At 40.9% G+C, this 13,702-nt stretch overlaps 1 protein-coding gene across 4 annotated transcripts; it reads right to left on the bottom strand.

Annotated features, from left to right (window-relative positions):
* Nucleotides 1–2,860: 2,860 nt before the first annotated feature.
* lmod2b (leiomodin 2 (cardiac) b) lies at nt 2,861–12,677 on the bottom strand. 4 transcript variants are annotated; one of them, XM_085375800.1, is made up of 6 exons: nt 12,078–12,677; nt 11,105–11,581; nt 9,833–10,093; nt 9,530–9,745; nt 8,366–8,821; nt 2,861–4,811 (listed from the first exon to the last, which is right to left on the bottom strand). In XM_085375800.1, exons 1-6 carry the CDS (start codon nt 12,351–12,353, stop codon nt 4,785–4,787), a joined length of 1,713 nt encoding a protein of 570 aa, XP_085231926.1. In that variant the 5' UTR covers nt 12,354–12,677; the 3' UTR covers nt 2,861–4,784. The 4 variants fall into 4 exon arrangements, with proteins under 4 accessions (XP_085231926.1, XP_085231928.1, XP_085231925.1 ...); XM_085375802.1 differs by having other exon boundaries at nt 8,366–8,818; XM_085375799.1 differs by lacking the exon at nt 2,861–4,811 and having other exon boundaries at nt 6,135–8,821.
* Nucleotides 12,678–13,702: the final 1,025 nt, after the last annotated feature.

Genomic DNA, 13,702 nt, shown 5'->3' with positions numbered 1-13,702 from the left:
AATAGTAGTCCAGTCCATTGAGGCTGTGTTACCTTATTTGACAGGAGTCTGTAAATCTAAGCATGCATTTCTTTGTATTTGGTGCCACTTGATGAATATCAAAATGCATTATACTCTAAGTAAATGAAGAAAGCTATATACACGCACAAGACAGACACAAACACAAGAAAGAAAGACTGAGGAAATAATAATTGGCCTTTCCATGTTATTTATAGACATGTATTGACCACAACAGCTCTGTGCTTTGGTAATTTATTTTTAGTAAATAGCCACATCAGCTGGTCTGTTATCTTCCCTGTCTTCTGGTGAGCTTATGAAAGGGATTAGGGCAGGTATGGCACTTTCCATCAGTGTGCTCCTACTTTGATAGACTACTTCCACAGAGACCAGCACACACAAAGAGAGAAAAAGCTTTTATATAAGCAGAAGCACTTCTGTGAAGTTTTTGTGTGTTTAATGGGAATGCTTTCAAAGATATTATGTCATTTTCTTCCTTTGAATATGGAATTTTTCAGTTAGTGAATGCAGAGGACCACTAAATATGTCCTTACCACTTTCACTGTAACTAGTATTTCAATGACCCTGAGCCAGTTTATTGAAAAAACAAAAAGGATGTTGGGCAAGTTCATTGGCCAGTGAGACAAACTGGATAAATTACTCAATTATATTTATGCCAATATAATTCCTTGATCAAAGGTTAAATTTGATACTCCCATCCATCAACCCACAGATTGTTGTACACAGTGACAGCACAGCTAAATGCGGTGTATCTGATATCCCCGTATTGGTGTTGTTTCTATATCATAATAATGTTGGTTCAGCATTGAAAGCCAGATTAAAAGATTAAAAGCCACTGACCAATCACGTTCTTGTGATGTCATAAGTTTGAGATCTGGTGGAAAAAGCTAAAACCATTAGCTAATTTCTTGGTAAGTTGATCCTGGAGCGACACTGTTATAATGATATAGAACAAAGCCAACACGGGGATATCAGAATTGGCACATAACACATAAAAGTGTTTTAAAAAGTGTTCCTTAAACAGTCAGCCTTTCTGCGATAGTAAATAGTCTATTGTAAAATAATCTACCACGTTAACATAATTCGGCACTACGTGTGTCAGCTTTTGACCCTACGAAAAATAAAATGCTGCTCACCCCTGACTCACCACTGACATTTTATCAATGGAGTTCATCATTGTAATAGTTAACTGTACTCTTCTAACAGCAGCAGTAGCTGCCTATGTTAATATTTCAAACAACCCGAATGTTGTGACTCAGAGGCCTAACAGCTCTGGGTTATGTGTGGCTTTGGCAAAATATGTGATACATGTAAACTTGCCTGCTTAACATTTTTTGTGGTTCAGAAAAGGGTTTTAAAATTCTCTGCAGAGCATTAAACCCAGTGTACATCCTTAAAATCATGGCAAGAATTCCATATGGGATAGTGTAGTGACCACCCTGAGTGCATCTACAAGCAGGAAGTCTCTGCTCTTTATCGATGATTTTTATGGAAGAATGCCTCTATTTACAGCTTGACAGACATGACAAAGTGCTGTGCTTGAGTAGAGGAAGTTGTTTCTTTTTTTTAAACTGCAGGACACTTAGCTAGTATTGTGTATACTGAGCTGCTGTGCATCGGATGCCACTGATAGAATGGTTTCCAGTATAAATAGTCCCCTCCATAGGAGCCCAGTTTAACTATATTCAGACTTCTCACATCTAGATTATTGTTGCAACTTCTGCAGCTTTCATTTGTGCAAATTTGTGCAATGTAGTGAGCTTATTGAAATACGTTTTATGTCTTCCATCCTGTCTTCCACCAATGAGAAGAAGTCTTCAGACTCAGTGGCTATATGTGAAATAAAAAACATATTTTTTCAGCAAATTTGAATCTTGAATGTTGAAACCTAAGCCTTCTGATGCACAATAAACCCAATGATCAAGTGACTGGTGCTTTGGAGACTGTCGGTCCTGATCAAATCTGTAGTTTTCTGGCCGTTGCCACCTCTCAGGGCCTGACACTGCTGTCTTTGAACAGCTGTTCTGTGGATTTAGGAGTTGGGGAACTCTTCCAAGACATATAAACAAACACAAGACCAGGATTAGGATGGCTGACACTAATAGATCACAATTCTCAGTCTCTTGATTTCACTCTCTCAACTCTCATCCCCCACCTCATATGATCTTCTTCTTGACACGTCATTCCTTCTTTCCATGTCTGATTTGTCATCTCACTAGCACCTGACTATCATGTCAGTGTGACTGCTCTAACAGGGCATACCACAACCTGATAAAGTTCAAACTGAGGATCAGAATGGGGAAGAGAGGTAATATAAGTAACCCAAAAGAGGTCAAAACATCTAGTGAGTGGCAGTTCTCTGGATGAGAGAACCTTCTTGTTAGAGGTCAGAGGAGAATAGTCAAACTGCTTTGAGGTCATAGGAAGGCAACAGTAACTCAAAAACCACTTGTTACAGCCAAATGCAAAAGAGCATCTCTGCATGCATTTAACTGAAACTTGGAGTACATTGGCTATAACAGCAGAAGCCACTCTAGGTACCATTCCTGTCAGCTAAAAGCAGGAAACTGATGCTCTCAAAATTTGATAATAGAATATTGGAAAACCCATTGGCTGCTCTCATGAATCTCAATTTCTGCTCCGCCATCCGGATGGTAGGATCAGACTCTGGTGTAAACAACCTTAAAGAATGGATCCATTCTGCCCTTTGTTCATCCCTTTATGACCCCAGTCTACCAATCTTGTGATGGCTGCTTCCAGCAGGATACTGTTGCCATGTCACAAAGCTCAGATAATCTGGTTTCTTGAACATGACAATGAGTTTATGTACTAAAACGGCCCCCACAGTCAGATAGAAGCTAATAGAGCACCTCTGGGGTCTGGTAGAGGAGATTCGCATCATGGATGTGTACCTGCAGCCGTGCGATGCTGACAGTTAATATGGACTATCTATATGGACTATTAATCTCTGAGGAATGTTTCCAGCAGGTTTTTGAATCTATACCACTGAGAACTGAGGCAGTGTTCTAAAAGGGAGTTCAGTCTAGTACACGTCAGATATACCTCACAAAGTGACTGGTGAATGTACTTATGCCACTTTTGCACTGTATTAGTATTATTCTTTTAAATTTACGGAGGATTACAATAAATTCCTGCATTTAAAAATATTTATTGTTACTTTCATGATGCCACCTCTTATTTTTATTAAAATGCTCTCCCGAGTCTTCAAATCAAGATAAACAGAAATCATCCTTTTTACGGTTGCAGCAGATGGCTGCCCCTCCCTGAACCTGGTTCTGCTGGAGGTTTCTTCCTGTTAAAAGGGAGTTTTTCCTTCCCACTGTCACCAAAGTGCTTGATCATAGGGGGTCATTTGATTTGGGTGTTTTTTTCTCTGTATGTATTATTGTAGGGTCTACCTTACAATATAAAGTGCCTTGAGGCAACTGTTGTTGTGATTTGGCACTATATAAATAAAATTGAATTGAATTGAATTACAGACATGCGTCAAATCTATTCTATTTCTTATTCAAAACGTTAAAAAAAAAATCTATTCAACAGGGTTTATTGGGTAAGGTTAAGGTTATGATGACTTACACCTCAGAGGATTAAAACCTTCCAAAGTTAACTAAAGCTGCTCTATAACTTTATATCTCAAACATCTGCATGTTGAGTTGAAGTGATATCAGCTGAAGTTGAACTAGGCCTGGACATTTGTGCAATACCACTTTGTACCACAAAATGGTGTAGTGAGTCAACTGAACCTTTATTTAACCAGGCAAGTCATGAAGAGCACGTTCTTGTTTACAATGGCAGCTTATCCAAAAAGCAAAACCTCTGGAGAAACTCAGTGTAGCTTAAAAGAAACACCAACTGTTAGAAAGTAACACACATCCAAAAAATACATTTCAGCACACACTGCTAAAAAACAGCTGGTACTTACAAAAAGTTATTTAAAGGTGGCTAACATTAGCAAACATTAGTTGTCATTAGTCGTCCCAAGCTAGGCTACTGGTCATAGGCTGTGCCATTCACTGGCATTCACCGGGCTGAACAAATATGGGGCTCATCGGTTTTTATTTGATATTATAAAATTTTTAATCACGCTTGTTTGCGTAGTTTCTTCGCTTGTCATGCACTGTGAATTGTTCAAAGAGCGCAAAAGCCTTGCTTTAATGCGTGTTATCTTGAGTGGGTGTATTGTGAGTGTGTTGAAGTGGGAATATGCATCAGTGGCGCTTGACCAGTAAGCTGACTCACTGATAAACACAAAAACAGTGGCTCCGTGGGACTGACTGCATTCTTCCCTTTAACAGCCTGACCCCTTTCTTTCAAATGGAGCTCATCCAGAAACCAAAGAGTCAGAAAAGAGTCTGCATCCTTCCACAAGTGGTATTGTAAACAGCAGGTGGCTATATTTAGCTATATTTAAATCAGTTCAACCACAACAAATCATATTTACAGTTAAGGAAACAGCGATTTAGAAAACTTGTCAGTAAACAAATTAGTTCACTCCTTCCACAAATTAAAATACAAATGCCATGTACCTAATTCCTATTGTGAATACTTAAAAAAAACAAATTCAACATTTTTAAAATGTAAAGCTGTCATTGCAGTGCAAATTTCCAGTGTATTTTTTATGAGTAAGAATTCACGTCGGCCTCCTTAGAAAACCCAAGTTTTCACCTGTCATCATTCACCACCGTCGGTCAGTCCATCGTCATCAGTATCCAAATGATAACAAGATGATGTCTTTTATGACACTTTTATCGTAGATGACGAGGGACTTCCACCTGGAAAAGACAATGATATAATCAAGCTAGGAGGTATTAATGCACATTACTGCTCACCACGTGACTTTCATCTCTCTGACATTTTGTTTGACCCAAATCAAGCAAGAAAGCACGGTGGTTGGATGCCTGGGCAAAAATGTTTATTCCCCAACCATTTGGCAAAAACGTCCTTGAAGTTGTTTTGGTCACTACCAGATTGCCTGTTTTCCATGGCAGATGCCACCTTGTCTGCAAACACTTGCCAACTACTCCACAAGCAGTAGTGAAACTGTGAAGAGTCCCACGCAAACTGTAAACCACCTTTTATAATCTGTTGGATGCACAACTTTTACTTTGAAGGCGAACGTTCTCTGTTTCCAGTTTGCGCTGCACTTTTTCAAGGTTTGCCACCACCCGGTAAGTAGTTAGCAAGTGTTTGCAGACAAATTGCTGTCTTTCACGCACACTATAGGCTATGGCGGCAACCTGCTAGCATCTAAAGCAATCTAGGGGTCAACTCATGACGACAAGTAATTTTATCGGTTCACATATTTATGAAATTTTTGTTATTGTACATTAGCTAATGTTTTCTCCCTTCCCCAGTCTAATGCTAAGCTAGCTAGCTACATCTATTAGATTCATCACCCAGATGCATTGGCTACCATTGATGAACTATTTTCCTAGTTGTAATAGCAGGATACAGCATTTTCATTGTGTCATTATGATTTCTGACTAACACAAACTGGAGCATTGCATCAGTAGGGTTGCCAACTCCCTGAAAAATAAATAAGGGACACCTCGTGGCCAGGGCCGGGCAACCTAGTTGTCTTCACCCTTCCCATTGTGGTAGCTCTTTTTTGTGTGTGTGAAATTATTTTTTAACCATTTGACTTGAATTTGATTTAAGCAGATGCATATTCTTTGTGATATGAACACATGTGAAACAAATGATCATTTAGCTATTTATTTTTAGCTCAAAATGACAACATTAACACAGTAAAACAGGTCTCTTTCTTAAACAGAAGCCTGTCATGCTTAACTTTTGAGAATATAAGTAAATCTTTCTTTAAAAGAACTCTGTCCTGCTTAACTTAAAATTATATAAATTAATAGAAAGCAATAGAACGAAAAATATTCTTGTAACAGCGCACATATAGTGCATTTAGTACAATTGGCTTCAGTTGAGGTATTATTTCAGCTTTTCTAATGCTAATCAGCTGCTCCTGTTTGTAAACCCGCTTGTTCCCATGATTACGCACCTTAACTCATCATCATTATTCATCTATGTATTACTTTTATGTATTAGTCATCTATTTATTGTAATCATCTATCCTTGCAGTTGTTTATTACACAAAATAAATTATATTATCACACTTCTGGCCACATAGCGCTGATATTCACTGCACATGCCCATATTAACCTTAACCAGAGGGTTTAAAAAACAAACCAGTGTTTACATACCATATCTGCTTCTGCCGTGGCCTGGTGGACAAGAAATTGGTTAAGGGTTCCCCGAGCTTTCACGCCCCTCATGTTCTTCATGTGCCCACCATTAGAAGCATGCCTATGGAAAAAGTGCGCCGGCACACAGTGCAGTGCGCTTTATAGGTGTTATGGTGACCTTTTCCAGCCAGGTGTTTCCCTTTTCCCATTCCTCCCTGTGCTTTTGCAGCCTTTTTTTCTTTCTCTGAGCGAACAAATATTGCTGCTCTAATGCTGGGCTCACACTGTGCGATCTTTGGTCCATTTTGAGACGATTTTTGAGTCGTGCGACTGATTTGGTGATCGGCCCGATTTTGGCCTTCATCGTGCATCGTGTAGTATACGTGGGGTAACGAGAAGCGATTAACACCTCGAGCAGCTCCCGATCATCAATCGCTCGTGAGCCGCTCACACTGCTCACGCGCAAACACGTAAACGTCGGTGAAAAAGATGGAGCAGCACGGCTGTGCAGCGTGTGATCTGGACACAAGCGATGGAGGCACAACTTGTAGAACTTTGGAAAGCTCATCCGAGCCTTTTCGATGTGGCATCACAAAATTATCACGACCACAACAACCGTTAAAATAGTTGGATCTACATTGCTGCTCAATCACAGCTGCCTGATCATGTTTTTCATTAGCAATTTAGCAAAGTTGATGGTGGTGGTTTGTGTGTCTGTGTGAGTGAAAGACAGGGAGAGCGACAGATTTTCTGTTATAACCTTCATGTTATGGAGGCACAGTGTGAGCACTCGGGTCGCATCAGAGCATCGGGCGGTATAGTGTGAGACCCTGCATCGTGACCTACCAACTTCTAACCCCTGCGAGTCAATCGTGCAGTTTGAGCAGGAGCTGAATAACGTGACTGAAAAAATCGCACAGTGTCTGCCCAGCTTTAGGTGTACTGTCGTCCGAGACTTGCACCGCAGTGTCGGCGTTTGTTTCCCTGTTGGCCATGCTTCTTGTTGTGGTCATCTGTTGTCTTCCGGTATTTTCTCCGCAAGCGACCTTTCCTCGACCAATGAGATGAGCGGTAATCTGAATTGTCATAAGTGTGCTGTCAGCTCATTGGTCACAAAGCAGGAGAGGGGCTGGGAATTATGTTTTCAAACAAAGCGTTAATTCCATAAACATTTATAGACTACTTTTGATTCTCACTGTATTACGGGACAAAGTGCGTCCCTTATTAGCTCAATACGGGACGTGTACTTTTGTTTCTAAATACGGGACGATTCCGTTTTTTAAGGGACGGTTGGCAACCCTATGCATCAGTGATGTGCGTAATGTCCTCGCTGGTGTCAGTAGATGTGTTAAATGTGTGTTGCTGGTCCGTGTTGTGTTCTGGTAAGGTGTTGTGTCTGTCTTTATCTAAGTTTCAGTCAACAGTTTCTATAAATACCTGCATTAAGTGGCTGGAATTTCACAGCTACACTTGGAGACCCTGCTATCTGAGGGCAGAGCTAATTTTCCACTCTAACAATGTGAAGAGCTGTAATAAAGCTTCAAAAGCATCTCTTTTCTCGGAGGTAAAAATAGTTTAGCTCTCAGAATAATAGCAGAAAAACAAAGTCCAGATGGGTTCATTTGCAGTTCCCTCTTGTTTGTCCTATTATATTTTCCTCCATATCAGTTAATCTGCCTCTTCAAGATAAAAATACTTGACTTGTTTGGCCGTCATTATTATTTACTGGCTGTAAAAGCGTTGTGATCACGCCAAAGTGCTGGATGGCAGCAAGTAGCCTTTTGCCTGCCTACCCTCTACAGACAGAACATAGCATGTCAGCCACAGAGATGACTCAGACACCGCTGACTCTGTGCATACACATCTAAATTAAACTCCCCGCTTGTTCAGTTTGCTTTCGAGAGACTCTGCAATTTTGCTTCAAGAGCTCTGCTCGTCTGCTTGTGTTTCTGCTTGAGTGTTGAATTTTGAACTTTTCTCACACTAAAGCTCGAAGCACTCTAACCTCACACAATGTTTGGCTGAGTGCACTTCTAAATAATCAAGTTTCAGTCTGCTACAACTTTTAATGTGACTATTAGTAATTAGAAGCAAATTTGGGGCTAGAAAAACATCAATTTAACACCACTTACCCGTTTCAGATTGCGCATGCTGCTATTGCGGATGGACTCCATCAGCTGATCATGGGCTGACCTCATTGGTGTTGATGGCCTGCTGCCCTCCTCCCCTCTCCTCTCTACCGACACTGGCCTAAGGGCATTTTTGAGCTCCTTAAGGATGCCGTTTGTCTCATCATTGCCCGACACCTTCCCCTTCTTCCCCTTCTTCCCTTTTGTTTTCACCGTCTTTTTCTTGCCCGCTTCATGCGCCTTGATAACCTCTGCAATCATCCTCGTGGGCTTTTTCTTCTCCTGCTGCGGGAGAGGAGGTGGAGGAGGAGGTGGCGGAGGAGGCGGGGGTGGAGGTGGGGGAGGAGGTGGCGCAGGGGGTGTCTGTTTTTTAGCCAGGTCGTTTCGGGGCAGTTTAGGTGAGGACCAGGGAGAGGCCCTGGGTGAGCTGTAAGGTGATGAACTTGGCGTTCCTCTCTGCTGGCAGAGAAAGGCGCATAGACAAATAAATGGATAAACAGAAAAAGTAATATTTCTGGAAAAGCTGTGCAGGTGAAAGGGTGCGCATTAAAGTTTGAGCAGGTGTTCATTTAGCATTGTAGAGGAACTGTGAAAAATAAAAATACGTATATAATAAATGGCCAAAAATTCATTCACCCAGGGGTTAGTGACGTCCAACTTTTAAAAGGGAGTTGTTTTTTTGTTTTTGAACTAGGTGTCGAAAATGAGTAGTATCAGACTGTGACATCACTGCAGACTGATGACATAGCAATTTATCAATAACAAGGCAGCTACACCCTCAACAATACCCTGATTTATTGCTTATTTTACTCTAAAATTGGACATAATTTGCAAAATAAATACCATGACCTATTAAATATGACTTCTGATTGAAATCATAAAGCCATCAGGGAACATTTTAATGAGATTTCAGGAGATTTTTGTGTTTATTTAATTTTTACATTCTCTTTTAAATTTCCTTATTATTCTAGCATCCCCAGTTTTCCTTCTGTAGTTTGGTGTCAATGATGACCTTGGAGTGATCGTCAGCTCTGGAGTTAACATTTATGATGAAGATCTTACTCCTTTTCACAAAAATAAGAACTTTGAAAACAGTAAAGTCAGTATAAATTTTAGTATAAGTGGGGTGCGGGATGCTGTCCAGCTAGACAAAGTAAAGCTGCAAACCAGTGCAGTGGTTCTGGGGTTAACAGCTCCTTCTTGTGCCCCTTGCTGGTTCTGCTGCTGCTGCCTCTGCTCCTGCAGCCGTTTCTGCCTCTGGCGGTCTTGGTTCCTGGTGAGGATCCCTGTCATGCTCATTCTCGGCCCAGGTAGGTTGAACTGGTAACCCAGTTTGATCAAGGTGTAGTTTTCCCTCAGAATTTTCACCATCTCCATTTCCACCTGCAAGACGTGTTTGCTCATGATGATGTCATGATGTCATTAGCACAGCACAGACACAGAATAGGAATGAGAAGGAAGAAATCCAACCTGTCCTCCACACATGTGCCTCTGGTTATGAAACCTGAGCTCCGTCAAGGTGTTGTTTCCTGGTAGTGCTTGAACCAGAGCCATCACGCCTTTTCCAGACACATAGTTAGACTCTATATTCAGGCTGATGATGGAGGAGTTCTCCTTTAGCATCTTAGCAATGGCCAGAGCCACGTGGTCGTCAGCTCGAGTGTTTGCGAGGCTGAAGGTTCTCACGTGTGTGTTTGACCTCAATGCTTCAGCAAATCGGATGAGAGTTTCCTGAGAAGTAAATTATTAGTATTTATATTCTTCAGACATATCAGAACCTCGAAGCACAGAGCATTATAAAAAGTGAAAGATAATATGATTCTGTTCCCTTCAGCACTGCCACCACCACATAGACGCCAGGACATTCCTGAAGTCATCTGACACTTCAGAAAGGCCAGTGTTTACCACACTGACACAAAGCCTTGGTCCCAAGCTGCTGTTACAACAATACTAAAATTAGCCGCAACTTGTATGAGTAACTTTCCTGCTTCTATTGTGCAACCCACCAGAATGGCTTTAGCATCAAACACCGATTTTAGAGCACATGAGAAACTGGGACTGTTTTGGAAAGCCACACCACTCCAAACCTTCCAACACATTCAGTTTTTAATGTGGTTCCTTAGGAAAATCGATTGCCGACCCCTGAATCTCATGGGTGGTTTGGACTTGCCAGCCTCAGCCAGGGTGACAGCTGCAAGCATCTATTTTAGTCAATGAGAAATAATTTGGAAACTAACGTGATCATCTCATGACTTCGTTTCTAGGATGCTAATGTGGATAAAATTTAAAAAGCTGCTAAAAAATGTAGTCATCATCGGAAGATAGCTGATTAGCATTTTGCTCAGTTCTTTCCTTTTTGCTAAAAAGGCCTGCAAAGTGTCCTGTAAAGAACTTCCTGTATCTTCATCTGCCAGGTTGTGAAATTTAGCTAAAAGTTGAGCAAAACTGCTGGATTTGGAAACAAGGCTTATAGATTTAAATTTCACAAAGTCACAAATTTGTTTAACTCACGATAGAGCTGATTGCAAACCTGTTTTGTTTGATTGCCTTATGATAACACAAGTGAAGCAACACACAGAAGGATCAAAACCTAAATGAACCTAATGTTGTGATTCATGCAATTCTTAGTCAGCAGCTAATTGTTATTATTGTTATCATAACCATAGTTATCTGCATTTCCTGTGACATGTTGGTGAAGATATTTTGTGAAATTAGTTTGTTATGAAAGAATTTTATTTGTACCTGTGAGATGTCATCTATATTATTGAGATTAACCTCAGTGAGTTCAGAGTCATTTCTAAGCACTCGCTGCAGAGCGTCATCGACTACAGTTGGGTTTCCAGTGGTGTTCGGGTCAGCAGGTGGTGGAGGAGGAGGAGGAGGAGTCCGCCTAATAGGCTCCACCCTCTGGGGCTTGAGTAGGGTTAGGTTCTCGGCCCACGACGTCACCTGCCCTGAATTTTTTGACGGTTCAGGTTTTGATTTATTATTTTGCTCTTCTTCCTCCTCGTCCTCTTCTTCCTCCTCTTCTGTTACAGGTTCTTCTTCACTCTCCGTCTCTTCTTCCTCTTCTTCCTCTTCTTCATCACTGTTCTCTGCTTCCTCTTCTTCCTCACTTTGTTTTTCATTCTTTTTTTGCTCCTTCTCATTTTCATCATCTTTGTCCTCTTCTCCTTCACTGGTTTCTTCTGTCACACAGTCCTCCTCCTGTTCTTCATCCTGTATTTTAATACAGTTAATGTCTGTGAAGGTTCTCAGTCATCCAGACCATCGTAGTCTAAAGAGCTTGGAAAGAAAAGCGTCTGGATTCTTTAAGTTGCTTGAAGACGTTTCACCTCTCATCCGAGAAACTTCTTCAGTTCTAAGGTCAGATCTAGGTAGAGGATCAACAGGGGGTTCATGACCCTCTTGGGGGACAGTCCGCTAGGACTTAAATCTGGGACTGTCCACCATTTGACCTTAGAACTGAAGAAGCTTCTCGGATGAGAGGTGAAATGTCTTCAAGCAACCTAAAGAAGTCCAGATGCTTTTCTTTCCAAGCTCTTTAGACTAATACAGTTAATAAAATCTTGAAATGCTAGCAGGATCATGTGATATGGACAGCGTCTTACTAGAAGAATTTGTAATAATGTTACTTTAAGTTACTCTGTTCTTTAGCAAAACTAATAGAACACCAGAACCAAAACATAAAAATAAAATAAATGTTAACACTAACCAGTTTTGGACTTGCTCCACCTAACTCATCCTCCAGCAGTCTACGTGTCTCGTTCTCCCAGTACTTCATGAGAGCCTCTCTGCTGAAGGTGCCTGTCGGGGTCTTATCTGTCTGGTCTCGCTGTCTGAGTCCTATGGGCACATTGGCATCAGGATCGATGTCCGACAGCTCCTTTTCCAACTCAGCCAGCTCCTCGGCGCTGAGAGAAGCCAAAAGCTCATCTTCATCAAGGTCTTCATACTTACTCAGCTCTCGACGATACCCAAAACAGCTCATGGCCAAAGTGTGATAAGCACAGAAGTGACAGAAATGCAGACAGGCCGGTTCTTGATTTGCTTATGATCTGGTGTAGACCCCAAAATGAAGACGCTTGGGATTGGAAATTCCAACAAAAGATACGGTCCACTATGAAACTAGTAGAAATTCAAAGTTAATTCAGGTCCTTAATGGCAAAGAAAAAAGTTGTCGGCATATTCTGGATCCAGTCTTCTGCCACTGAAGCCCACTCCAGTCTGAACCAGATCTGTCCTGGCCAACCGAGTTTATGTGACGGAGATCCTCCGTGTGTGTCCGTGGCCTCTCCTCTCTAATCTCCACAGCTGCTGTTCAGGCCTTAAGAGAGGGATCAGAGGGGAACGTACTAAAGTGTAGGCACCATGATGCAGCATCTTTTTTTGGGAGGTGCTGCTCTGAGAGGCAGAGACACAAAAAGCCTGTGAGCTCAGAGACCATGTGTCCTGTCAATGTAGTAGTCTGTAACCTTTGTTTATAGCCAACTGGGCTCAGAATATAGTCAACACAAGAAGTAAGACGCATGACATATAGTTGAAAAAACGGCACAGGCTTGGCCGCTACATATCCTTCAGCAAAAAGTTCTCTTTCTCTTTTATGCCAGTCTTGATGAATTTATAAACACATAAAATAGTAGATAAACATATTGAGTGAGGGACAAAAGCCTTATTTATATTGAATTCTGCCAACTTTAGTTGGTTTACCCACCAAAGAAATGGGACCTAAAATGTAACATATATTTTATTAGCCACAAGTTTTGGGTAGTGGCCACTGAGATTCCTTCAAAAGGTGGCTGGGCTCTCCCTTGGGGACATGGGGAGGACCCTTGCAATGTGGAAGATGGTGTTCTTACCCATATGGAAAAGATATATATAAATCTTATAAAGTTTTTATCTGTCTTGTATGAAACTTGTATGAAAAGCATACAAGAGTGAAAACACATATAAGATCCCTTGAAAAATTATATAATGAAACTTGTATGTTTTGTATACTTACTAAAAAAATATATGAAAGTAATGAGAAAGAGATCTGAGATACTCAGATCCCGCCTTTCAATACCTCCCAATAATTCAAACCTAGAGGAAAATTAAGCTGTGTTAGGGGGTGAACAGTGGGTATTACTGGTCATGAAATCAGGCTTTAAATTCAGTAGAGTGCTCACCACAGATTCTGTCTCTTCATTCACTAATGTCCACTAATACTAAACCTCGTTTTGTTTAAAAGTTTTGGTTTTAAAAAATATCAGTTGCAAGAATTGATTTCGTTTGATTTCTTTTCTTTTGGTTGTGCACAGACTCCTGACTATTAACTCAAATAGAAAACAATAAATTCAT

This window comes from Diplotaxodon limnothrissa, linkage group LG17, assembly GCF_057381915.1.
Source record: "Diplotaxodon limnothrissa isolate DT_005_m linkage group LG17, D_limnothrissa_male_GT1.1, whole genome shotgun sequence".
NCBI classification, from domain to species: Eukaryota; Metazoa; Chordata; class Actinopteri; order Cichliformes; family Cichlidae; genus Diplotaxodon; species Diplotaxodon limnothrissa.
Note: the sequence above shows the minus strand (reverse complement) of the source record. Positions and strands in the feature narration are given on the sequence as shown.

Excerpts from the sequence above, each read along its gene's own strand:
- lmod2b (XM_085375799.1), bottom strand. The coding sequence starts at position 12,353 with ATGAGCTGTTTTGGGTATCGTCGAGAGCTGAGTAAGTATGAAGACCTT. Across the intron at positions 11,582-12,077 it reads GTGGAGCAAGTCCAAAACTG|GATGAAGAACAGGAGGAGGA; the intron begins GTTAGTGTTAAC and ends ATTAAAATACAG. Across the intron at positions 8,822-9,529 it reads ACCCCAGAACCACTGCACTG|CAGAGAGGAACGCCAAGTTC; the intron begins GTTTGCAGCTTT and ends TTTCTCTGCCAG.